The sequence below is a fragment of the Malaclemys terrapin genome, chromosome 2 (assembly GCF_027887155.1).
Source record: "Malaclemys terrapin pileata isolate rMalTer1 chromosome 2, rMalTer1.hap1, whole genome shotgun sequence".
NCBI classification, from domain to species: domain Eukaryota; kingdom Metazoa; phylum Chordata; order Testudines; family Emydidae; genus Malaclemys; species Malaclemys terrapin.
The window spans coordinates 195,117,955-195,145,685 of record NC_071506.1 but is presented as its reverse complement, the minus strand read 5'-3'; the positions used below and the strand labels follow the sequence as shown (position 1 = coordinate 195,145,685).

Below are 27,731 nucleotides of genomic sequence, written 5' to 3'. Positions count from 1 at the left end.
ACTTTGGAGGCAAAAGAGCAGAAGCAAGTACGCTGGTAAAATGTTCACATAGTGGAGTAGAGTATGAAGACAAGGTTTCCTGTAAATCTGGCTTTCTGTACAGATCCCAAAGTCTAAAGCTCTGAGTTCCAGGTCTCCCTGATCTATACACGTCATTTCTTTTAGGTAGAGGCACTGGTTACTTTCCAGATTTTCTTGCAGTGTATTTCCTTGTGAATCACAAGATTGTAGCAAATGTCTTAGTTGTTGTCTCGAGGGGACTGATAGACATCAACCAAACCAGGAGATACTCTATTTTTCTCAAGTATCTATGGCCTGGTCTACACTAGGGGTGGGGATCGATCTAAGTTATGCAACTTTGGCTATGTGAATAATGTAGCTGAAGTCGATGTACTTAGATCGACTTGTCTTCACTGCAGTGAGTCGACTGCTGCCGCTCCTCCGTCGACTCTGCCTGCATCTCTTGCGGCGGTGGAGTACAGGAATCGATGGGAGAGCGCTCGGAGGTTGATTTAAATCAACCCCCACTGGATCGATCGCTGCCCGCCGATACGGCGGGTAGTGTAGCCATACCCTATGTGACCCTGATCACCACAGCATCCGAATGCCTCACAATCTTTAGTCTATTTACCCTCACAATAGTTCAGAGAGAGAGAGAGAAGTGCTACTACTTTCATTTTGCAACTGAGGAAATGAGGGGCAGGGAGACTATGATGTATCCAAGGTCAATGCAGTCTGTGGCAAAGCAGAGAACTGAACACAGGCTTCCTAAGTCAGAGTCTAGCACCTAAAGGATGGTGCAGTGGTTACTTTGCCTGTGTCATGAGACTGAATGCAGGGATGAGCAGTTGCGTGTGTTCCTTACATTTCTCCTGATGAAGCATCTGTACAGCACTGATTGATTAATTTTTAACAGCTGAGGCAAAACATTAGTCTTTTCCCTGGGGATTGTCTTTTCCCAGTGATTCTAAAAAAGCTGGTTCTCTACTACTTCTTCTAAGCCAATAACCTTGACATTTCTGTGTCCAAATTATATTGTAAAGTGACTTGCTCCAGGTCACAGAGTGAGTCAGCATTTCCAAACTCGTCATTTTATACTTTGATCTTGTTATTCTTTTTGAAGTGTTGGGCATTCAACAATTTCTATTCCCTATACCAGACTAACATGAAGACATTTATCACGTAGAAGAAAGGATGATCCGGTGGCTAGGGCATTAGCCTGGGATTTGGAAGACCTTCATTCAATTCCCTGCTCTGTCACGGATCGTATGACCTTGGGTAATGCAGTGTTGGGTAAATCACTTAAGCCTAAATCCCTTTTGAGGTTGTGAGGTCTAGTCTCCAGGGCCTCAGTTCCCCATCTGTAAAATGGGGATAATAGTTCCCTATTTAACAGGAGGGTTGAGGGGATAAATACATGAAAAGACTGTGAGGTGCTCAGATACTATGGTAATGGGGGCACACAAGTATCTAAGATACACAAGTATCTAAGATTGGACCTTCTTTACAGGTGACATTCTTCCTCATTTTGGTTTTCCCCCCATTTGGATTCATTGTATAGTCAACTGATCCAACATGCAAAGAAACCACATGAAAGGAACTGTCCAACTCTATGATCTCAAACTACTATTTATGGTTAAGATGTTAGGACTCAAGACAGAGAAGTGGCCACTAATTCTGATTGGGTTTCATACCTAAATCAAGTTCTAGCTACATTACTACTGGAACATGATATGCAGCATGAGCTATCCTACTAATTACAAAACTAAATTAGTCACAAATGAGTCCATTAACTTAATTGTTAAACAAAGACACCACTGGTCTGGGAAACTGCTGCTTTTTATTACTTAGTTTTATGATTGTAAATAACTTTAAATTTTGTCTTACCCCCCACAAAAGAGAGACAAAATACCTAAACAGAATTTTTATTTCGTAAATTTAGTATTTAATTCTTTCACAGTGAAAGATGTCTGACTAGTTCAGCCTTCTTTCCATTCTGATCTTAGTTTTACTGGTATTCTATTACCATTTAGACAGTGGTTCTCAACCCTTTGGGGCTCAGGATCCATTTTTAAACCTCGATGGCCTGTCCCAACCCAGTAAATAGCTTAATGCTTAAAAAAACAAAACGAAACAAAACTGGCTTACTAAATATTTCTTACCTAATGTATTATATCTACATTAACATATGTACTAAATAAGTACACCATGCATACCATAGCGGCAACTTCAGAGCTCTTGTCCCAGGGGACTGACCAGGCACTGTGCTCCCTACTCTGGCTTCAAAGCGCAACTCACCCAAATTTGTGAGTAGCATTGCGGTTGCACCACCATTCACCCAGCATGGGGACAGCTAGGCCAAACCTGAGCAGTGCTAAAACCCAGTGCACTGGATTGCAATGCTCGGAGTGGGGAGCCAAGCCCAGGCAGCTTCCTGGGACTTGGGCCACAGGAGCTGCTGCTGTGGGGTGAGTGCAGAGTGGTCTCTGCAACACTCCTGGCCAAGGCCTTCTTCCTCCACCATGGGCAGGACCTGACCCTTCCCTCCTCCCCCCCCCCCCCAGATTCTCACAGCCTACTAGGAGCAAGACCAGAATCCTGTCCCACCCCTTCCCAGGCCTCCCACATTCTGGGACCCTGTTACACATTCTGGTCATCTACTTTTCATCTGCAACCCCGTGAGTTGAGAAACTCTGATTTAGATCATATAGCGGTCAAACAGCAAAATCCAAGAGGGTGCTAGAAGCACAGTGAAAGTGCAAAAAAGGTTATCCCTCCCCACTCTATAAGTCAGATTCTCCATTGGCTAGGTGCACTTCTTCTCAACTGGTCACTTAATTGGGTAGCCTGGTGAGAGGCAGTGCTTTTATAAGGCTGCCTGCATGGGGGAAACCTCCCCTATATCTAGGCCACAAGGAAGCAAATGGTTTAGCGGTTAATTAAGATTAACAAGCTCTTTGTGGTAGGGAACTTGTCTCTGACACTCTGCAAGTGCTAAGCAAACAACAACCGTGAGAATTCTTCTGATCTATGTTCCCAAAAAGTGCACGTCAAAAAATAAAAACAATGAATATATATTTTTTAAAAGTGAGCTTTCAGGTTATTTGGTTATACCGTAGCATATAAGAATGGCACTTGACATATACTAAATTTTGTTGTGTGTAGAAAACAACTTACCTTTGTTATTTTTTCTTTCTAGATCCCTTTTGTAATTGTGGATTGCAGATTCCTTCTCGGAGATGTCCAAGCACACACTATGTTTGCTTTGTCACAGCCAGCATAGATCAGCAGAGGACACTGGAGTAAAGCCACAGGACAGGCAAGTTGGAAGGGGTTTTATTTTTTTTTTAAATTGACACATTTGCAATTAAAATTATTTTATGCCTTTTGATAACATGAAAACAAATTTTGCAAACCGTATTTCTTTGCATTAAAAGTTCATCCTTTGTTCAGCCTCCATCATAAGGTAAAAAGGTGGAAGTTTGCTTCCTTTCTGAGTTAGCTGATTTCATTAAATGTGAATATGAGAGGCTAGAAAGGCCATTAAGAGAGAGCGTGAGAGAAAGCATCCTAGTGTTTTGCTCCAAAAGAGAGAATGAAAGCACCGCCGTGTCCGGAATTGTATAAAATGGAAACCAAGTATGAAAGCTGTCTTGCTAGACCAATGAAAGAGGATGAGTGAGGCAAAAGAGAATCATTGATTTGGTTTGCTGATTGTAATGTAAAGCAACATATGGCCTTTTTCCACACGAGGAATTTTTTTAACTATGTAGCTGGACTTTTAACTGGAAACTTATATTAACTACTATTTATACCACTACTTCAACTAGCTATCAGTGTATGCTTCCAAAGTGTTTGTATAAGGAATTCCATATGGTAATAAAGGGAAAAGGGAGATGCAGTTTTGAGGAAAGATCTGGATAGCCATGCTCTATTACTAAGTGTTCCTGGAAAAGGATAAAAAGGAATTGAGTACACAGAACAAGAAAGTTGGCAAACATCCAGACAGGGAAGTAAGGGATAGTCTGGATGGATAACTGGTGGAACATTACCATTTATGTTGACACACACTTCTGATGTTGATGGAAGCATGGAAAAGGGCAATTTACCGTACTCTTTGATGGGGAGAAATATCACCAGAGGGAAAAATCCCAAATTACAAAATATTTCTTGGTGAGACAGCCAGATTTTTTCCTTGAAAACTTGTTAGCTTTAGAGAAGAGAAAAATCATACTACTAATTATCCTCCCAGATTTTTAAAAAACAAGTTTGACCTTGATCCCGCAAACACTTTAAATATGTGAGTACCTTTGTTGGCTTCAGTGAGACTGTGTGCTTAAACTTATGTCAGAAATTTCCGAGTGCTATTCAGTCAGAATAGAGAAGGGGTTTTCTTGTCTCTGGCTGAAGTCTTTTGAAAGACTAGCGCGCCCCTTTCTAAAAATATTGTTTCATGTTCTTGGGAATTGGTTTAGTTTAAGCGTTCTCAAACTTTATTGCACTGCGACCCCCTGATAACATAAATTACTACACGACCCCAGGAGAGGGGACCAAAACCTGAGCCTGCCTTAGTCCCACCACTCCAGGCCGGGGTGCCAAAGCCCAAAAGGCGTCAGCCCCAGACAGGGGGCCTGTAGCCTGAGCTCTGCTGCCCATGGGCCCCAGCAAGTCTAATGCCAGCCCTGGCAACCCCATTAAAATAGGGTTGCAACCCACTTTGGGGTCCCGACCCACAGTTTGAGAACCGCTGGTAGTTGATAGGTGGAAGTTACTTACAAAAAGGATTTTCGGATTTCAAATCCAGGTGCTTTTCTGGTACTATTAAAGCCAGGGATGAGTGGCTGCAGGGCTAGAAGATACAATTTAAAGTATCCAAGGGGCATTTCATTTTGCAAAGGGGACCAATATGTACTAAGGCACAAATGAGAGTTCTGTGACTGAGTGAGGAAAGTTGTACATGCAACTATTTTTGTGTGCCCAACATTGTAATATATGTAGGAAAATTCAAAGCCAACCCATTCCTGTAGAGTGACAAGACATGAGTAACCACTCTAGCTATAGTCCCAATAAAAGAAATCAAATAATTCATACATTGATTAAAGCGTGACGCTGTCTTCTTATTCCATCAGCATACTATGTGCATGCCAGCAAAGGAAAAATATTGAAAGAAAATAAAAACTCTTTTTACTGTTAAGTGATCTCCTGTAGCTGTAAGAGGTCATTATATACACCACTACCTTGATATAACGCAACCCGATATAACACGAATTCGAATATAATGCGGTAAAGCAGTGCTCCGGGGGGGGGGCGGGGCTGCGCGCTCTGGTGGATCAAAGCAAGTTCAATATAACGCCGTTTCACCTATAACACAGTAAGATTTTTTGGCTCCTGAGGACAGCATTATATCGAGGTAGAGGTATACTTGATGCAGGAACTGACAACATTCAAACCCCACAGCAATATTCAGTTAAAACATTTCAACTAAGGCTAGTTTACCAATGCAAAACCTATTGTTCTTAAGTAAGATCAGTAATTAAGGCTTTGCTGCTGCTGCCACCAATGAGATACATGAGAAATTTCAGAATAAGAATGCATATTGTAATTGAACTGAGAATTTTAACAAGGCAGAATCAACATTAGTAACATTAACAGTAAGTTTTAATTCTTCTTGGTCCCAGGATATTAGAGACACAAGGTGGGGGAAGATATTTTATTGAACCAACTCCTGTTGGTGAAAACAACAAGGTTTCGAACGTACACAGAGCTATTCTTCAGATATTACCTCACCCACCTTCTCTCTCCAAGTTTTAATTCTGACAAAGAGATTGTTTAAGTCACTCAAATCAATCCAAGATTTCATTCAATAGAGCAGCATTGGTTTGCTGTCATGTTGTAGGATTCCATAGGCTGGAGAGAAACAGATCCAGCGCTCACATTCAGAGAAATTATTCCTTTAGGCTCCAAATCAGTTAGGTACATAAGCATGTGAGTAGTCCTCTGGACATGAATTATGGCTTTAATTAGGAATTTTAGTAATTACAATTAGTAGGGTTTTTGTTTTTAAATGAGAGCTTCAACAGCAGGTGGTTTGCATTTCTCTTTCTTGAAGTTCCTCTTTAAATACATCATTAAATTAGAAAAAACAAGTCCAATTCAGTGCAACATTATGGCTGCACAGTCAGTCACTAAAAGGCAAAAAATGAAATAATTAAGGTTCCAACAGTAACTTTAACTTGGCTTCATTACACCTACTGTATGTCTTATGATATATATCTTTTTATATCATACCTAACTGGAAAACAGTTGTTAAATAGAATACATAGATGCAACATCTATGTTCATGTTGTTTTTGGAACCTTGAATTCTGCACTTCCTGACTTTAGGTGACTTTAAGCAAACAACCTTAATAGTGCATTAAGTAATTTTTTCACTTTATTTCTGAATTTTTTCTAAAGAAAAGAAAAAAAATCTAAGGTAGGGCTAATGCTTAAGTTGTTGACGTATGCTGACATCTGTAAACTCTTTCAAGAGCTTAAGCCACATATAATACAGTTTACTCTAAAAACAACTGGTCTAAAGCTTACATTGTGAGGTTGCATGTTTGTTTCTCAATAACGTAAAATTTTGCTCCGTTTACAAGATTTTTTTTTTTTTTAAATCCAATCCTCCCATCTGAAACCCTGCCAGGCTTGCAAACTCAACTTGTGATCTGAAAGTCAAGCTGTTTTTCTTTCCATCTTGTTAACTATGGTCAATAATGAATTGTGCAGAACAATTTCGGTCCTCTGTTACATCGTGCAACTCCAATGTTATCTTCTACTTTCTTTCACCCTTGACAAATTCCTTTGACCTCAATAGGGTGAGACTATAACCTTGCAACTCTCACTTTTAACAATTCCATTGATTATGCCCCAACCCAGTATGGAATCCAGCCAATTCTTCTATAACTCTAGTGATTCTGCAGTATTGACAGGAATAAAAAGTACTACAAGTTTCTCTTTCTAAATTAAGTAGATATTACTGAAAAAGACATGGACCAAGTCCATTGAGTAAGAGAGGACAATTTTTACAGAGTTACTCTTGAGACTAGAGCCTTATATTAGGGGTATCTAGCCCTCGAAATACACTGAAAAGTGTACATGTAAAACAAAACAGTGCACTTAAAAACAAAACAAAAAATATGCATGCAAGGTGTTATAACCTTAAATATAGCACCTATCTAGTGCTTGTTATCAATGTTTATGTTTATTATATAATGAAAGTGGAATGCAGGTGATTTACAATTTAGACTAGATTGTTAGTTATGCATGTAATTAATATGACTGGATAAGAATTGTGTGTACAATTTTGCATGTGCAACTGCTTGTGTGCACTTCTAAAAATGTGGGCCTTAATATTTTCTAAAATGTTAATGTACATGTATTGTAAATTCCTTTGAATTGGCTTGCAGAGAGTAACATGGCAACAATTCATTGTTTACATTACTTCCATACATGTATCACTTAAATCAAAGGACTGGTGACCAGAGGAAAAAGAAACTGTACCCTTTTTTGTTTTTATTTTGAATCAATTTTGTATACTTAAGCTGTATACTCTTACTGTTATGACATGGGGGAAAAAGTGTGCTCCAGTATAAAATAACATCCTGCTAAAAACTTTTAATGCAACAATTCATGGTAAATTTGGCCACTGTAAATCACATTTGACGTGTTCAGTCTATCTCAGGGGTAGGCAACCTACGGCATGCGTGCCAAAAACGGCACGGGAGCTGATTTTCAGTGGCACTCCCACTGCCCGGGTCCTGGCCACCGGTCCTGGGGGCTCTGCATTTTAATTTAATTTTAAATGAAGCTTCTTAAACATTTTAAAAACCTTATTTACTTTACATACAATAGTTTAGTTATATGTTATATACTTACAGAAAGAGACCTTCTAAAAATGTTAACATGTATGACTGGCACCCAAAACCTTAAATTAGAGTGAATAAATGAAGACTCGGCACACCACTTCTGAAAGGTTGCCAACCCCTGATCTATCTTCAGACAAAGGCTTTCCTATAGAAAAATGTCCAAAAGTCATATAGTAAATATTAACTTGAGCAACTAAGGAGTACAGAGAACAGTTATTTTAGAAGGGTCTCACTGCCAAGAAAACGGTTAACAACAAACTGTAATCAAACTATATTGCTGGAATGTTATAAACATTTTCATATATGCCAAATAAACACTCAGGACTATGGAATATATTAGAAAACACTCAGATTTTGCTTTCAGGCTAATGGAAAATAAGAACGCAATGATTTTTTCCATAAGACAGAGCAACTGGTTGGCTACACTATAGATTTCTTCAGTTATAAAACTTCTGCTTATACAGAGAAAAAAAAGCCCCTTGAAATTAATGACTAATACTGCTAATGACTGTCTTATTCAGTGCTAATTGCTTGGGAATCCTCCAGTGGAAACTACAATAATTAAACAGATTGCTGACTAAATCATTTCCAGGTGCAGTAAAATTTACTAGTACAAGTATTCCAGTTCTTATTTTTGAGAAAGTTATGGTACAACCTAAACTTTTGCACTTTCCTCCATGCAAAATTAACAAAAGAAATCTTATTACAATAATGTAACATTTAGTTCCTGCACAGACTTTAAAAATGGGTACTAAGGATAAAATCCTGGCTCTAATGAAGGCAATGGGAGTTTTATCATTGACTTCAGTGGGGCCAGAATTTCACTTTATATCTTTTAATTTTATTCAAAAGAAACAAAATTCCATTTATCCAGCACAATAGGTAAATAGTTGTTTTTACTCTCTGTATTTCAAGAAACTTATTTTTACCCAAATTTCCTAAAATGATGAGTGGTACAGATATGTAGACAAGTATTGCACATTTTAGTAAAGAAATCATGAAGATTCTCAATGGTTTTAAACTGTTGCATGCTAGCAATGTGAGAAACCTCCACTGGATTTATTTTGCAAAAAGATAAGATTGCCTGAGGGCATCTACAAGCTCTTTGTAGCAGAAATGGCGGTCACTTACTAGAAAGATACCCCAGGAAAATAAATGAAAGCAGCTATGCAGGCTTGGACAAGGCTATAGGATACAATTAATGAGCAATTACATTAGGGAGGGTGCTATGTAGATGCCCACAGCAGAATCAGATATCACCGGTTACAGCTGGTATTTTTGTGGAAAAAACGTATTAAAAAAGTTACCAGATTAAAAACCAAACAAACCCTGAAATCAGAAGCAATGTCTAGTAATTAGAGGATGGGACTGAAATTCAATAACTCAAGTCTTATTCCCCGTTCTGCCACTGAATATCAGAGAAACCTTGGAACAAAGGCTAGAGTCAGAGAGATTGTCTACATTGCAATTAAAAACCCATGGCTGGCCCCTGCCAACTAGCTCAGGCTCATGGGACTGTTTAATTGCGGTGTAGACATTTGGGCTCAGGCTGAGACCCTGCGAAGGGAAAGACCAGCCAAGGGCATCTAACTGCAGTGGGACTTAGGCATGTAACTGCCTCTTTAAAAACTGCAGCTAGGTGACCACAGATTGAGAATTTTGTGCATGTCATGTGGGAAACCCAATTTCAAATCCCTCTCCTACCCAATTTGAAGCAGGGACTTGAACCTAACTTTTCTACATCCCAGGTGAGTGCCTTAACCACTAGGCTATAGAGTCACTCTCTCTCTCTGGCCCAATGATTTACAGAAAGTGGAAAAGTTTCACCATGAGAGATTGAGGAGCAATGCCAACAGTCTATCCATTAGTGTGCTCAACTGGGAGGTGGAGACCGGGGGTCAAATCCAAATCAGATGGAGGAAGGATGTGAAAACATCTCCATCTCCGGTAAGTGCCCTGAACACTAGGCTACTAGATGGACAGACACGCATGAAATTCCAAAGCTGTCTTTTGTGCAGAACCCAATCCTGTAAGCGTGCTCAGAGAACACCTCTGAAATTGGGTTCTGCCGGTAAGAGACAAGGGAATGCCTAGTTTGAGAATGCCACTGGGGCTTAGATATGAGCTAGGGCTCTGAGCAGTTAGTTTGCTGTGAAGTGGCACCAGCATTTAGGAAGACTTGTGCCTGCCTACTGGCAGAAACTTATGCACTATGGGGACTTTAGGCACCTACAGGGTTAGGTGGCAGCTGAGCAGTGGTTTTGAGAATGTCAGTGGCACCTAAATGTTGGACTTAGGTACCAAAAGAGGCAGCTAGGCACTTAGATCTTTGTGGATCTAGCCCCTACCCTTTCTGTTTCCCCATCTGTAAAATGGTGGAATAGGATTGACCGGTCTTAAAAGGACTGTGTGATGCTTAAAGTATTAAAACATTCTGGCTACCTTTGGATGAAAGGTTATATACATAAAGTGAATTTATAGTTAAGAATGCAAGGGTAAGATTAAAACTACTTCTAGTGCTACACAGGATTTCCCCCTCATTTGTGAGAACCTTTGATATTATCCTTCTTGCACTAGCTAGCCAAAGGTGACAAAAAAATCATTGTCTTGAGATTATTGATTCTACTTTTGCAGCTTAGGGCAGAAATTCCATAGTTCATCACTCATTCACAGGGGAGAAGTACCTCATACAAGATTTTAAATCTGTAATTCACGGAGGAACAAAGACATTGGCAGCCCACATGCCTGAGATATCTCCTCTAGTAGATGGTTTGCTTAAGCGGTGCTTTTTGAGTATCAACTGAAGAATTAAATTAAAATTTCTTGACACCAGTCAGCTTATCTAATTGGTGCTGCTAAAATTAAAAAAAAAAAAAAAATGTATCTTGGCAGGTGCTGAAGGCTTCTGGCAATGGACCCAGTATGGTTTCACCATGCAAGGGAAGGCAAAATATTTCAGGTGGTAAAAGAGCCAGCATGGACCATGCACACACTGCATCCAGCTCAGCTTTGTGGAGGTGCTTTGGTGCAAGCCGATGAAGGAATGGGGTTGGAGTAGCCTCCAGAGAACAACTTAACAGGTTGGTGGTGGAAGTCTTCTTCCCTCTTGATCTACTCCAGCTCCCTTGCCTCTGATGACCAATCTGTATAGTTTAACAAGCAAGAACTTGAGCCATATAAGAACCTTCCAAAGGGAGAACAGAGAGCAGTTCATTTTCTGTCACTGCCTATTAGCATGGAAGTAGACCAGACAGGGAATCAGAAATGGTGTGCTGGCTTGTGGTTAGGGGGGTTGTGTGCAGTAACAAAAGTCCCCTGGAAGAATTGGATCCTATATGAATTTACAGGCCTAAGGTCCACCATATTTGCAAGAAAGTAAGTTTTGGGGAGACTGAGTTGAGATACAAACAAGAGCAACCTTTTCCTGTCTATTACAGCAATCTCTAATGAATATTCAGAGGGTGAACAGGACATCCATCCTATAATGGGGAAATAGATGTGGCCAGCATCTAGTTGGGCTCTCACACTGAAGGGTAACATAAGATGTTGTGGTTTCCAACTGTGGTTGAAAGTTTAGTTAGAGAATGATAGAGGTCAGGAGGAAGGAAAAAAGCATTGAGAGTGATGCTCCTATTTAAGTATTCCTGACACTTTAGTTTTTGTTTCCACCATGTTCTCTGTTCAGAACTTTTGAACTATTGTAATAAAAATATTCTACATGTTGTAAATTAAATATTTATCATACCATCAAGAGAGTTTTTCATGTGGAACCACAGACTGAGCTTCTTGCCCACTGAAAAGGCAAGGAAAACCAGAACCTTACCTGTAAGCATAGGCGCCGACTCCATGGCTGCTCTGGGCTCAAGCACCCATAAAAAAAAGAAAAAGAAAAAAAAAAAAAAAAAGGGTGTGTGCGCTCAGCACCTGCAGAGCCAGATTAATCTTTTATGGGCCCCACCCCCATTCGGCCTCTTCCTCCCAAAGCCCCACCAACTGCTCTGTCCTGAAGGCCTGGCTGCTGCTCGCACGGAGGGAGCACCCACTGGCAAAAACATGAGTCAGAGCCTGTACCTGTAAGTCAGGTTTCTAATATACCACTCTAGACATCTGGTTTGTCAGTGTATTTTATGCTCTGCAGGCAGATGTCACTGATTAGCATGGTAAATTTTCTGGCCACATTCCAAAGCACATGCTATTTCTGTCATTCCCTCAAGTTCCTATGATGATTAGGTTATCGGACAAACTAGACAAATTTTCCTAAACAGACTAATTTATAAATCCCCCAACAAAACAAAAAAAAAAAGGGGGGGGGGGGCAAATATAAAACTGACTGAACAAGTATTTCCAGGTGAGTTTTGCAAAAGCCCTGGGTTATATCCAAGGACTACGGCTGGGATTTTTGAAAGTGGGTGCGTTAGGCATAGAAAGCTAATGGGAGTTGTGTGTTTAATTCCTGTAGGCACATTTGAAAAACTCCACCCTAAGTTTCCAATTTCTATACCAATTTAGAGCAGCAGTGTATATAAAATAAATCCATATAGCACAAAAATGGACTTAAGTGTCACTTGTTCTGTAAGACCTCTAAGAGCCATACAGCTATATCACCTGAAGTCCTAACATCTAATTTGTAATAACGGTTACTGAGTAGTGAATAAATTTTCATGTAATTATCTTACTCATTCTTGAAGAGGCAGATTTTTTTCAGCCCACTGATCTAGCTGAATGGTCTTCACATCAACCTCTACTATAGGCTTCCTTAATGCATGAAGTAGTCAATTAGCTCTGGAGTCTTGAATGATTTCACTTGTATTATATTTTGAAACAATTTTTTTTTCAGACTGAACTTTCATTCTAATTGAATCTGAATTTTAAAACTTCTCTTTATCAGAAGGAAGAGGAGAACAAAGTGAGGGTAAGCAGATGTTCTTGTTTATACATTGTTTTTACAGAGTGAACTCTGGGATTGGTTTGATCTCTACCTTGTCACTGAATTGAGATGAAAGGAAATTTGCATCAAAGAACTACTAATTGCTCCAAATCCTCTGCTGAGGAGATGGATATTATGAATGCTACTTGCCAGGACAAAAATTGTATAGACAGCAGAGAAACAGTAGCTAAAGACTCAAAAAGAGGAGGGCCAATTCCATTAGCAACTTTGTTCCATGGAATATTGATCTTTATTTTGGATGCTATCCTGAACATCTTACAAGCTAGATGGGTAAAATAGTCAAATATGGGAACCGTAAAGCTGGGTTTTAATACACTCAACTGCAAGGCCATATCTAGGAACAAAGAATGTAGGTCACACAAGACAGGAGCCAGTATCCTGCAGTGGAGTGACATTTAAAAGGATTTAGGAGTTATGATGGATAAATTGAACATGAGTTACCAGTGTGATGCTGTGACTAAGAGGGTCAATATGATCCTTGGATGCAAAGGCAGAGAAATGTCAAATAGGAGTATGGAGGTGATATTTACCTTAGCATTAGTATGCTGCACTGGTGAGATCATTACTGGAATAATGGGTCTAGTTCTGGTGTCCACATCTCAAAAGAAATGTTAAAAAATGGGAGGTTTAGAAAAAAACCTCCAAAAATGATTTGAGGTCTGGAAAATATGCATCAATGAGACTTAAGAACCTGTATTTAGGTTACTGAAAAGAAGCTGAAGGGGTAAACTTGATCACCATCTACAAGTACCTACACACAGAAGATATTTCTGATCGTAGATGGCTCTTTCATCTCGCAGAAAAATGTATAACATGATCCAATGGTTGAAATCTGAAGCTAGACAAATTCAGGCTAATAATAAGGTGCACATTTTAAACAGTGAAGCTAACTGACTGCAACACCTTCAGTTGGGATGATGCATTCTCCATCACTTGAAATCTTTAAATGAAGACTGGATATCTCCCCTAAAATATATGGATACAAATCATTAACACATTTTTATTCTTAGTAAAACCTTTACATAGCCTAGATTTAGGCCCTAAATTGAAAGTGATCCTCTCAAAATTACTGCCTATTTTCTTAGTTTAGTGAATTTAATGTATAAAGAACAAGCCTAGCAATATCTGCTGCTAAGGAATATGCTAATACAGAATAATTTATATTGGAATGGAATCCCAGCTCAGTTGCTGTTTCTATCATTGACAGCACTCAGTACATAATTTGTTTTTGGAGGTTAAATGTTCTACAGGTAAAAAAGGTTTACTGAATTACATGAGTCTGTTTTGAAGTAAACGGAAACTTTGCTTGAATAAGGAGCACACGATGAGGCTGAAATTTTAAAATAGGACAAGTACACTTCTACCCCGATATAATGCTGTACTCGGGAGCCAAAAAATCTTACCGTGTTATATGTGAAACCACATTATATTGAACTTTCTTTGATCTGCCAGAGCGCACAACACTCCCCTGGAGTGCTGCTTTACCGCATTATATCCGAATTCATGTTATATCGGGGTAGAGGTGTACTATTATACTAAGGAGGTGCCACTACCACATTTTAGTTGATTTGTACTTAAGGCAGCCATTAAACCTCTTACTTGTGTGTAAGAGAGTTCATCTTCCCTATCTTGCAACACTAGCTCAAGAATTTTTCTGTGGTTACAAGTAAATCTGGTAATTTGAGGAACTGAAACATTTAAAAGTTACCCCTGGGGGGGGGGGGGGGAATAGTCTAACCTTTTTGAACTCTAAGAGGGATTTTTGGTGCTTGAAAGTTGAATATTGACTTACTTTTAGAATCTACAAGTAAGACATTCTGTTTTTAAACTAAGAAAATATAAGCTGTTGATTCAAGTTGTAGTCAGTCATTTTCCATATACAGCAAATATTACAGTGGAAAACTGGTTTAACTTTAGCATGCCACTATTCAATGTAAAATAAAATAGTTAATCCATTATTTTTGCTGAAGAGATCATACAATAAATTTGATGGTTTCAACTTAGGAGAAGCAGAGAAAACATTTTTCATCCAAAAGGACAGCCTTACAGCTATCAGTTAAAAAGTTCATTACTTCACCAGTTGAACTGTGAGCAAGAAGCAACGCCTAGAACTTGTCTCAGACTGTGGGAAGTCTGCAGGAGAACTCCATGCCTCCGTGGTGTTTTAGGAAATGAGCTGCTCTCCTGGCTCCCTTACATGCCTTGTGGAAAGCCCTGTAGCTAGTGATCCCTGTATTCTTATCTCCTCCCTCCCCAAAAAGTTAGTATTCAATTTCAAGGATAGGATTTTCAAAAGCACTTGTATCAGCCTAATTCTGCTCCCATTAAAGTATAAAGTAAAATTTCTATTGGCTTTATTAGGAGCAGAGTTAGGCCAATGCGTGTTATTTTGAAAATCTCACCCCTGAACTGTAAAAGAATAAATCTGGATGTGTGCAAAAGTTTCACAGATTACCAAGAACAATTTATATCAGTATAAAACTTGTGCTTATAGATTGCATGAACACTGACAGGCAATGCAGGAGCCACCTGCCTAGGATCTATTGAAGGGGAAGAAAACTGGTCAAGGATTTCAGGAGTGGAGTTAGTTAGGACTAGGGAAACAATTCACTGCTTTAACCACCACCTTCCTGCCCATTCCTACCCCCACCCCCAAATAAACCCCCACCAAACTGTACACTTCTGGTGGAGAAGTCTAACTGCTGTTCACGTTCTCTTGCCCACAATGTTAATATAATAATATATGGTCAAGATATGATATTTTGCTTAGTATAGTTAATTCTGCATCAAGATGCCCCAACCCCATTTCCAACCCTTGGACTTTTGCTTCCACATTTACATTTTTTTAAAAAACCCCACAAATATTAGTGAAATGTATATTCATAACAAAAATTACATGCAAAAATTAAGGTCAGGCAATTTTACGTACACGGAAGGAAAGAATATTGTTAAATTGAAAGAAAGTTCGTGTAGTTGATTTTTATTCTGGGAGCGGATTGGAGAATGATTTTGGGCATGAATCTTGCTATAGTTTAAGATTTCCTTGCCTTAGTGGTCATGTTGTAAGAAAACAAACTCAACTGGCCTACCTTAAATAAAGTAGCTGAGTTTGTGAGAATTGTATCTAAACAAAAACAAATGGGCATAAAATACAACAAATGAGTCTTTATAATACAGTGGATTCCTCCACCCCCAACGACAGAATGAGAGGGAATTGCTGGAGTTAGGAGAAAGAAGAACAGGACTCACTTAAATATACATTTGGAGAAAGATAATAAGTCAGTTTAATTTGATTCTAGGCAGCCCTATCTATTCATGATCTTTTAAATGTTTTGTATTTGAATCCAGAACAACTGTTACTATTACTATTAAATTTTATTTGCTGGAAAAGTAAGAGAAAAAGCCAGCTAGCTAATAGTGTTTGAACACAGGTGAGTGGCACAACTTCCAAACCTAGATCCCAGGGAATTACACACATGCTTAAGGTTTACTCATATAAGTAATCCTTTTGGAGGTCAATGAGTCTATTCACATATGTAAAGAAGTTAAGCACACACAGATGCCTTTTCAGAATCAAGGCCTTAAGATTATTATTGGGGGAAAAACAACTTCAGTTAGCCACGTTCTGAGTGTTTAAGTGTCCTCCAAAATTGTAACTGACAAGAAGTATTGTATATTCCGTCTCATTTCCTTCTACAGGATATCCTTTTAATAAAAGAAAAAATAGGATCAGGCCCATCAGGGTAATCCACTGGCAGGCCGCTAGACGGTTTGTTTGCATTTGTACGGCTCCTTGCAGCTCCCAGTGGCCACGGTTCGCCGTTCCTGGCCAATGGGAGTTGCGGAAAACGGCGGCCAGCACGTCAGCCGCAGGTTGCCCACCACTGTCTTATATCAAATAGTTAATATATTTCATTACTCATTCATGGTTAAACAGTAACTTTGACAAAGAGAAGAGTAAATTAAATAGCCACTTTCTGATGATCTCACAATGAACATGAAATGAATTCAACACTGAAAATTGCTTAACATTTTGGGTGCTACTTTAACAAGTTTATTAATAAAATGCAACAGAGGGTCCTGTGGCACCTTTGAGACTAACAGAAGTATTGGGAGCATAAGCTTTCGTGGGTAAGAACCTCACTTCTTCAGATGCAAGTCTTGCAAGTCTTGCATCTGAAGAAGTGAGATTCTTACCCACGAAAGCTTATGCTCCCAATACTTCTGTTAGTCTCAAAGGTGCCACAGGACCCTCTGTTGCTTTTTACAGATTCAGACTAACACGGCTTTCCCTCTGATAATAATAAAATGTAACTCAAAATTATGACAAGTGAAGAATATTCTAAAATAAACTAATTATTCACATAAAATCAAAACCCGAATTACTTTCACAATAGCTAAGTAACATACACCCTTTGGGACAGATCTTCAGTTGGTGTAAATTGTCATAATTCCATTCAATGGAAGTGATAATTTAAGCCAGCTGGGGATCTGTACCTAAATTCCCTGTAAGCTGCACAGCCATGAGGCAGCCTATTTAGTGCCACGCAGGCACTTAGGAAACTTGCCCAGGGACTTGCTTTGGCCAGGGGAGGGGCGTTCCTCCCCCAGCCCTCAACCTGCAGCATGTGGCCCAGACCCAGGCACTGCCCAGGCCTGCTGGGGCACCTATCCTGCAGCCCCCAGAGCTCCTGGGGCGGGCACAGGTGCCTCTCCCCCCAGCCCAGGTGCTGCTGTGGAGATAGAGCACTGGGGGAGTCCTCGCTTCCCACCATAGCCCTAGAGCACCCTCCTGCACCCCAAACCCCATATCCCCAGCCCCACCCAGAGCCTGCATCCCTTGCACCCCAACCCTCTGTTCCAGCCGAGTCCCCTCCCACAGAACCCTTCGGCCCCAACCCCATCACATGAATTTTGTTATGTGCACCAATATGAATGCGACATGCCACACATCATCTCCATATTGGTGCACATAACAAAATTCATTCCGCACATGGGTGGGGAAAAATTAGAGGGAATACTGATCTCTACCATATGCTAGTGAGAGCAATAACAATTTAAATTTAATGAGTTAAAATAGTGAATACTGTGTCAGATTAGATATTTGCTTCAGAGCTTGTCAAAAGTAATTGCACTACTCTGGAGTTATGCAAAACTTGAAAAACTGAGTTAACAGGAAAGCTCCATGAACAAAGGACTGAAGGCAAACACAGTAGGGTAGATAAATAATTTATCAATTCAACCTAAATAAAAACAGACCTAAACATAACTTACCTTAAAATGTCTGAAGTCTGCTAGGGAACAAACCTTCCCCATATCCTCATTTTTTCCTTAAAGGAAGAGTCCACTCCTCAACAAAACACAGGCACCATTTTTACAGCGCTCGCAAAGAGGGGAAGCCCGGGTGCATTGTCTATCAACTAGTATTCTCAGAGCCATTCTGATATCATGCATAAGCTTCATAAACAAATAAGGATGTCATGTATTCCAGCCCCATTAGAAGCAGGAATGTTTGCCACATGGAAAAATGGCAAAATCTGTGGTGAAACAAGTGTTTTCAAGCTATAGAAAATAAGTCAAAGCTGAAAATTGGCTTTAAGTACATTGTATTTACAGTTATGAACAAGAATTCATGCATTTTAGTCACAGCTATTTAATAATGACATTCTGAAACACTGATCAGTTTATTGTAGAGTAAGAAGACCAAACTATTCACATTATAAGTGCTTGGTGGAGTTTGAGGAGTTTAGCAAAAGATTGTTTACATTTATATTCCATGCCAAATCTTGGCTGAATTATTTGAGTCTGGCAGTTTGATGTACTTTATCATAAATATAGGTCCAAATCCTGACATGCACAGGAGCAGCCGCATAATAGATGGCACGGCTGAAGGCCAGTATTAGTTTAACAATACTTCAAGATATTTTCCTGAAAATTTCTTTTTCTGGAAAAGTATCTACCTTCTCTGAAGTCTGAAACCCAAATCCAGAGGTAGCTGGGGTGAACTGTAAAGCTAAAGTGAAAGAAATGCATCTTTACGCAGTACAATGGCAGCTGATGTTGGGCTATTGTAAAGTAGTCCCACCTCTTACAGTGTCTTCTGTTATGAACCCTTTCCCTTCCCAAACCCAGTTTCTTCTCATATCTGTAACTGGGAACATTTATAATTTGAGTCTCTGAAGAGTATCAGATATCACCAAATCTGTTTCTCAAGAGCATAAAACATGTTATTAAAAAGAAACTGCACTGAATTATATATGGCACAGTAAAAGAAAGTTGACGCAGTAAAGCATCTCATTGCTTTTTGTTTGAGCTTTACAGCCCCCATCAAATAAAAAAAGCAAAGCTTAATATTTCACGTTTCATGATGGGTACATTTCACTGTTTTTAGTTCTATAAAACTTTCCATGGTTTATTCTTAAGTAATCTCAGTACTGCTGGTATGCACGGTGGATAAAAACAAGGACAGTCTAATGATACATTACAAATAGCTGGTTAACCAGGAACCAATTTTGATTCTGGACGGAGGGTTTAAATATTCTTGACATCAAGCAGACAGTATGGAAGAATTCTGCAAACATTTAAGGGCTATTTCACATTCCTCATTCAAGTAAAACTCCGATATTTGAGAGCTACAACTTAGCAAGGTGTATTGAGTAGTGTCCTAAGCAGACATCCATGGATGCAATGCGTGCACACACACAAAAATCTTAGGCCTAGTCTTCACTTACCGGCTGGTCCGGAGGCACGCTATCGATGTTCTGGGATCGATTTATCGCGTCTGGTTAAGACGCGATAAATCGATCCCGGATCGATCCCGGAAGTGCTCACAATCGACGCCGGTACTCCAGCTCGCCGAGAGGAGTACGCGGCGTCGACGGGGGGAGACTTCCGGCCGCGTCTGGACCGCGGTAAGTCCGGAGTAAGGTACTTCGAATTCAGCTACGTTATTAACGTAGCTGAATTTGCGTACCTTAGTCCGAAGTCCGGACTAAGTGTAGACCAGCCCTTAGAGTATGTGATTCTGACAACTACCAAGGTCATTCTTCTGAAATGTTATGAAGCACCCAAACTTAGTATCACAATTTAAAATTGACCTCAGACTTCCTTTACTTTAGTAAGTTCTCACCCATAATCTATATTTAAAATCCAGCATAACAAAGGTCAAAAACAAATACTGATATTTTCAACCATAACATCTCAGGTGTTTTGACAGTTTTTAGACATTATTACAAGCATAACAAGTCATAGAAAGGGCTTGTTTAAACATGATTTTATTTCCTATTTATTCTGGAAATAAGAGCATCCACACATGGAGTTAATCAGGGATAACTCCAAGTGTAGATAAGCCCTAAACAAAGCTTTCATATAACTTAGACACATTACCCATCAGGAGACAAAAAATGGTAAAAAGGCTCTTGTAGGCAGATATGTTAATCTAGTTTCTTTAACCAAGTCAGAAGAGAGTTATAAATGTTAATGGACAATTTAAGAGTGAAATGTTATGGTATGTACTGAACTCAATTATCTAATCATACAAACGGAGTTTGATTCATCACCAGATCTACACTATTCTAAAAATTAGAGCAAGACAACATCTTTGTATTAATTTAATTATCTAATGTTTATGTGCAGGTTAATCTTTACTTGCCAGAAGACAAATTTGTTTGCTATAATCCATACATTTCTATTTTGTTTTCAAATATGAATCCTTTAAAATGCAACCAAAAACAAACAAACCAAAAAAAAAAAAAAAAAGCCAAAAACAAAACAAAAAAACCACAACCCAAACATGATTACAGACGTTTATCATTCAAGAGCTGGTTTAACAAATTAAACTTTCCAAATACAATACATTGGTTTCCTGAGATGGCTAAAACTCATGTTTCACTTATTTTACACTAGAATTAACAAAAAATTGTGCACAAAATCAAAATTTAACCAGAGAATATAAGCATTATATTTACAGAATATAACTAATTACTTCTTTGCCAAGTACACCTTAACAAAAAAGTCCTAAAATAATTTTTTTTACATTACAAACCAAGGATTTACAAAGGTTTTTGTTTTTTGTATTTCCACACTTCATTTTAAAAACGTTGAAACATAAAAAAATACCACTTCCTAAAGGAGTTAACAATAAAAGTTAGGATAACAATCTGGCATGGAAGAGGTAAATAAATGGAAACCTGTTTTAACAGACACAAATCAATCGCTGGTGATTAAAGAACACTTTGTTCTTCAAAGCTGGTAGGCACTTCCATGTAGCCAGAAATGTATATTATCCACCACTACTTTCCCCTCCCCCATACATAAAAATATCCAATGCAGTAAAAAGAAGTCAGATAAAAGGGTGGACATTTGTTCAAATAAAAGCATTAGCTAGGGTCTTGATTACTGTTCATTTTGTGTAGGTTTAAAGATTTTGTCCCAAAGTTTTCCTGACAGATGGAGTTATTTGGCTTTTAGAAATGTTAACTGAAATACCTCCCTTTTTTACCAGTATATGTTGTTTGCTCACTGCTGTATTGTTGGTTTATGTCTGTAACAGAAACTGGCTCTAGGCCAGCCCATGGGTCCTCAAGCATTGAAGGTCTGTAATAGTTTTCCACATCATTAGACACTCTTTTCCCTCTGCCATGCGCTGTACCAAATGGAGTAGATGTCCTGGGTGATCCCTTTGGAAGAAAACCATCAGGTAAAGAAACATTTAATAGACTAATTAAAACAAAAAAAGTTTTCCTCTAATGTAGCAGACCTTTCAAATTCCATCTGCTAGTGATAATTACCACTGCCCTAGAGTATCTTCCTCAGAAAAGTTTAGTTTATGTATCAAGGTTCATCACAATATTTTCTTGGGAACAGTGATGTACCATTATAAAAGAGTAAGCTTGTCTAAAGTAAATGTTCACTTCATACCTGTATGTAACTGCAGAAAAAAAAAAAATGAGACTACTTTTAAATAGACTACACAGTCCTGAAACAGGTCTAATTTAAAAGCTAGGCAACAAAACAAAGAATAGATTAAGCTTGGAAAGAGTTTACAAAGAACCATTTACAAACAGCAAAATCTAGACAACACAGAGTATTTAAGGGCTGAGGGTTTAATCTGTGCTGTACAAAGCAAAGACACAGTTAACCCAAAACACTTACAGTAAAGAACATTGTATTTGGGTTAAACCAGTTGTTTTTCAAGTTCTACATAAAAGATTCCCTTCTTTAGATAACCAAATGTGGGTACTGTTGCTATATAAATCTGTTAATTAAATGCAGCACAAACTGTTTACAATGGACTAATTATTTGTCTGTTGGTGCTTTTGAGACTTGAATTTTATCAAAGCAGAGACAAGTTACGTTAATTATTCTCACTGACTACTGTTGCAAGTACATAACCTAAGAGAACTATAACAAAGATTTTACTTTGTGAATCTGACATCATGGGTATTGTTAATTTCATACTTTCCTCTGTAAACTTAGTTTCCTTTTGTATAAATGTAGGTCCTTCACACAGCAACAGATAAGATTTTAAACTCTCAAATTTGGCAGGAAAAACTTGGAACCAGACAAACTGCTCAGGGATGGTCTAAACCAGGGATCGGCAACCTTTGGCACGTGGCTCGCCAGGGTAAGCCCCCTCGCGGGCCGGGCCGGTTTGTTTACCTGCCGCGTCTGCAGGTTTGGCTGATCGCGGTTCCCACTGGCTGTGGTTTGCCGTCCCAGGCCAATAGGGGCTGCGGGAAGCGGCGCGGGCCGAGGGATGTGCTGGTCACCGCTTCCCGCAGCCCCCATTGGCCTGGAGCAGCGGACCACGGCCAGTGGGAGCTGAGATCGGCCAAACCTGCGGACGCGGCAGGTAAACAAACCGGCCCGGCCCGCGAGGGGGCTTACCCTGGCGCGCCACGTGCCGAAGGTTGCCAATCCTTGGTCTAAACAATGGCACAGAAATTATGTATCTAAAGATACCAGACAGCAACAAGTTTTCCTTCCATACAGAGATGGTCCCTACACCTAGCCACAGAGGAGGAAGAACTGAGGATGTTGGGGACCATCCATCTCTCCAAACCTCAATTCTAAAAATCTGGTGGTGCAAAGGGGTGCACAATAGGTAAGTTTTTTACAGAGAGCACCTGAAGTTTTATGGCACTGGAGATACATCCCACAAATGGGAATATGCAGAAGCCACCTTGATTTTTTTCACCCCACTTATTTCTCCATGTCATCACAATTAAATTATATGGATATGACTAGGATCTCACAAACAGAAGAATGACTACAAGTAGAGAAGTAGAACAACAGTGATGCCACAATTTTCATCTCAGTGTACCCAAGTCATAAGAAAAAATATATAAACACAAGAACACCTGTTATATTTCACAAAGCCTTCCATGAGACATTAGTAGATTTACAAGTGTTTCTAGACCAAGCCAATAAAAACTAGCAAAAAAGACTGGCATTAAGAGACACTCATTTAAGCCTGCATATTAAAAAGCAAAGCTGTGTATTCTAGACTTCAGAAGACTGATCAAAGAAAGAGATGCTTCAGTTCACTAAAATGTTGTAATCTAATTCAGTGGTTATAACACTGCTCCCAATCACCACACTCAGGAAATCTTTATTCTTTTTGTAACATTCTACTTATAATTTTCAGCATTCAGAAGACAATTAATTTATCCAAACTCAAAAACTCTGACACTGGATTTGTAATAAATATTTTGAAGGGATGATTGCATTGGAGAAGTGTATTTAAAATTCTAACGGGCTCATTTAGACATGAAACTCAATTTGGAATAAGGTGGGCTGTGAAGTTAGAAGGCATTAGTTATTCCTGCCTAACTCCATGTGTTGATGCTTTTTTGGAATAAGAATCCCGTTTTGAAGTAAGCTCATTTGGAATAAAGCACTCATTCTGGAAGAGGAGCTTCCACACATTGTTAATCACAAATCACTATTCTGAAACAACTCCCTATGTATGTAGACGTTCATATCTTAAAATATTAACCATGACAAGTATCTCCAAACACAAAAAAGTGTTAATTCTTAATTTTATTACTGAGAAAGTGCGAGGAAAGGGAGACAAATTTCAGAACACTTAACATTATAGTGAAGCTATTCTCACATCAATCCTCCTTTGAATAGAAAACCTAAGGCTCTGTCTACACAAGGAAAACTGTCTCTAGCTGATGTGGTTTAATATCATGATTTTAAATGTGGCAATAATGCCTAGAAAGATAGCAATGGTCACTCCCATTCCCAATTTCCTCTGTTAATGCTGAAAAGGTTTAGGTGCCAGCTCAGAGGAGCCAAGGGTTTTCAACCCTTTATAGAAAGCATGATAGGATACCATTTTACCAGATTTTGCACTTCCTGTAATAATGCTGACATTTTCTGTCCCATCTCCACATTTTTCCAGCCTCCATTGATGGGGGAAATCAGGGTTACCACCACTGTCAGCAATGGGACATTTCCCTGTTGGAGATGGAGCCTCTGTATTCAAAAGTCTTACTAGTCACTACTATGTCCAAACAGTTAATCAAGTTAGCATAAAAAGGTAATAATGGAAGTAGAAATACTTATGGCAGAAAACTAAGTCAAAGCTAAGTAAAGAGAAAGTCCTATAGTTAGATAGGGACAGGCATTTATTCAAACTGTTTTGAAAATTAATATAATTATAACAAATCTATACTTAATACTATTTCCCTTTAAGCTTTTTTTTAAAAAAGGTTATGGTAACTGAGGGTTCAAATTCAACTGTCCTCATTTTTAGTGCTTGAAAAGCACAATATTAGGTGTTAAGTAAAAAAATCTGACAAACACTGTTAATAAGAATTGCCTTTTCTAAGTCCTGTTTCCAGACAAAAGATTTTAGATGGTTTTTCTAGGTCCCTAAACTTGAGGATATCAGTAGTATTACAAACTTTAGAGATTTTGATGTGTATGAGGGTACGTCTACACTTACCGGAGGGTCCGGCGGCAGGCAATCGATGTTCTGGGATCGATTTATCATGTCTGGTTTAGACGCGATAAGTCTATCCTGGAAGTGCTTGCCGTCGACGCCGGTACTCCAGCTCGGCGAGAGGAGTACGCGGCATCGACGGGGGAGCCTCCCTGCCGCGTCTGGACCCGCGGTAAGTTCGGACTAAGGTACTTCAAATTCAGCTACGTTATTAACATAGCTGAATTTGCATACCTTAGTCCGAAGTGGGGGGTTAGTGGGGACTAGGCCTGAGCAATGATGGGTTTACAGGAAGGAGAGAGAGAGAATATTAGTCTCTCCAGTGGTAACACAAACTTTTGAACAGACAATGGAATCAAACTGCTCAGTACTCGTCATTTTCTTCCCAGAAATCATTATGAAATAGCTTTCTCCTGAATGCAGGGGTCTAATCTATTAGAGACTAAGTTGTAGGGACACAGTCATGAGTAGTTACACTTTGCCACAATATAACTTCTTTACCATGTCTATTTATGTACTCTGTACTTGTGCAACTCAAAGAACAGTTAAATTTATAGTTACGGTACTTTTCTAAATATTTTTAGTATCAGCATGAAGTTTAAGATCAATTGTTAACTGTCCCCTCCATACCTTTTACTCATGTTGGATTTCAATTCCTTCCTCCACTGCAAATTCCTAACTTTTATTCATTTACTCCACAAAGAATACATTGTGAACAAAATAACTTGACCAACAATTTTACAGAAATTCAACAAACTATCCATAGTTTCCAATGCTGTAAGCATAGTCCCATGTCAATAACCACTCTGAAAAGGCAAAACCAGAGTGATTCAGCATGAAGACCCATGCACAGCTTATCAGGCACTTTTTGTAGGAATAGAAATAGGTTTTCCAACTGAGCTGAAAACAAATAATAATTTCAGTAGTTACTGGGAACTGTATTTTGTATGGCTTTAACACTGTTCACTTTCTACCTGATTAAGTTGATAAAAAAAAGTAGTAAACCACTGTTTGGTGGAGTGTTCTCTACACCTACATATCAGCTATTGGGACTATGACCATAGCATTTCTACAGTGCATGTGCGTTCTGATAAAGTTAGTTCTGTATTCTCCCCTCCCCCAACTTTTGTTTTTAAAGACAAAGCTTAAGTTATGAACTACAAAATTGCTAGGTAAGAAATATTTCACCTGCACAGGTGTTACTTTAACTATTAGCTCCATACAGAAACTAACAACAATTCAGAGATTAGCATAGTGATTCATCACTTTAAAATTGGAAGTTGAAAACCACAAAGCATTATTGAGACAGTATTTCACGTCTCTATTTTAAAGTTCCTTTTGTAACTAGGAAAGATTTTCAACTCTGTTTGAAAACAATTTTTTTAGTCATTTTAGCAGCAACCTATACTTGACTGTACCCAATCTCCCAATTATGTCAACTCCTCAAGTAAGAGGTCCCGGACAAAGTTACAAACATTCAAATTCATCTTAGCTCTTAAAAAACAAACTAAAAACAACTTGGTAAAGTTGAGACCGGGAAAAAGCTAACATAAGGAAGGAGAGAGATGAGTTTGATGCTTTCTTATCCCGCCCCCTCAAATGCCAGGGCAGGAGGGGAGAGAATGTTCCTGGGGTTCTTGTCTCTTTCCCAGCCCCAAAGAGCCTGGAAGTGGATTCTGCTTTGCGTCAGTTTCCCTCCCTTTCAGAAAATGTGGAAAGCGCTGGCTGTGTGAATCAGTCTCTCTCCTCCCTCTAGTACAGGGTGGGGATGGATTTCACTCTGTATTACACTAGTCCCTCTTTTCTGGGATCTGGGAAGGGAGCCTAAGGGGGGGGGCGGAAATTGGGGAGGGGGGGCTGCTGCGTGTTTCAATCCGCCATTAATCTCCTTCCCACACGCGCACGGCGCCCACGCACCGAGGCACACAGCAGCGCCTCCCGCTGTCCAGGGCAGCTTCCCCCTCCCATACCTGGTAGTATCTCTGGGAGCCCCGCGGCGAGGACTTGTATTGCTGCGGATGATGCGGCGGACGCTGCTGGGCCGCGGCCGGGGGGATGCTGCCGTAGGGAGCCGAGTACCTGGGGCTGGCACTCTGCGGCCTGCGCGGGCTTTGACCCCCCGGGGACGGGCTCCCGAACCGCCCGCCGCCGCCGTGGAAGCTGTGGCCTCGGGGCGAGTAGGGCCGGGGGCCGTACGGCGGTGTGTGGTGGGGGCTCCCGTAGCCCCGCGGGGAGGGCGGCATAGGGCCCCCGCCGGAGGGAGGGCTCCGAAACCCGCCGCCCCAGGGCCCCCCGCCCGGGTACGGGGGCGTGGGGGGGCGGAAGCTCTGTCGGTGCATGGCCCCGTTCCGGCTCCCGCTGCGGCCTCCGAACCCCGAGCCGGGAAACGAACGAAAAATGCGCAACCGCCCCTCCTAACCGCCAGAGACACACGGCGCGTGCGCGCGCGGCGTGCTGCGTTGCTGCTCGCTGGGGCCCGACGCGCCCTGTGCCGCGGCCAGGAGGTTCCGGGTTCGGAGGTTCCGGCGAGGCAGAGAGGGAGGGGGGAACAGAACACTACACCAGCGTTTCCCCCAGCATCAGTTAGGGCACTCCGGGCACCGGAGTCCCTGGGGAGGAGGCGGCAGCAGCAGCTGCCAGGGAGGAGGCACCCAGCAGGGTGGGTGGGCAAGGCTTGGCTGAACACCGAAGGTGAAGCTCTCCTCTTAGGAGAAGGCCCCTCGTGTTCTCACTGCTGGCTCCGCATGGACGGTGAAGTCCCATCCCCAAAGCAGACTGTAGCCATTAACCCACCTTGGGTTCCAGGCAGGGTAGTGCCTTGTGGCTGGGCCTACCCAAACAGCTGTGTTTTATCCATTCGAATAAATATAAACATCAGAGGCACTCAGATCAACCCCTGTTTTGAACAGGTTTAGGAAGGA

At 40.2% G+C, this 27,731-nt stretch overlaps 1 protein-coding gene across 8 annotated transcripts in view; it reads right to left on the bottom strand.

Annotated features, from left to right (window-relative positions):
• Window positions 1-27,731, bottom strand: part of MPLKIP (M-phase specific PLK1 interacting protein) — a 62,793-nt gene that overhangs the window by 32,915 nt on the left and 2,147 nt on the right. For 5 of the 8 annotated variants that reach the window (XR_008443910.1, XR_008443904.1, XR_008443908.1 and 2 more), the window contains exons 1-2: window positions 26,781-26,868; window positions 3,178-3,297 (exon numbers count right to left, since the gene is read on the bottom strand). The exons of 1 other annotated variant lie outside the window; for it this stretch is intronic. Coding sequence is in view for 2 of the 7 variants with exons in the window: in XM_054019202.1 (XP_053875177.1) it covers window positions 21,332-21,535; window positions 26,781-27,149 (573 nt within the window). In the remaining 5 variants the exon portion in view is untranslated. Of the gene's footprint in view, window positions 1-3,177; window positions 3,298-20,114; window positions 21,536-26,780; window positions 27,238-27,731 lie in introns of those variants that run through there. 2 more of the 8 variants (XM_054019202.1, XM_054019203.1) reach the window with 2 other exon arrangements.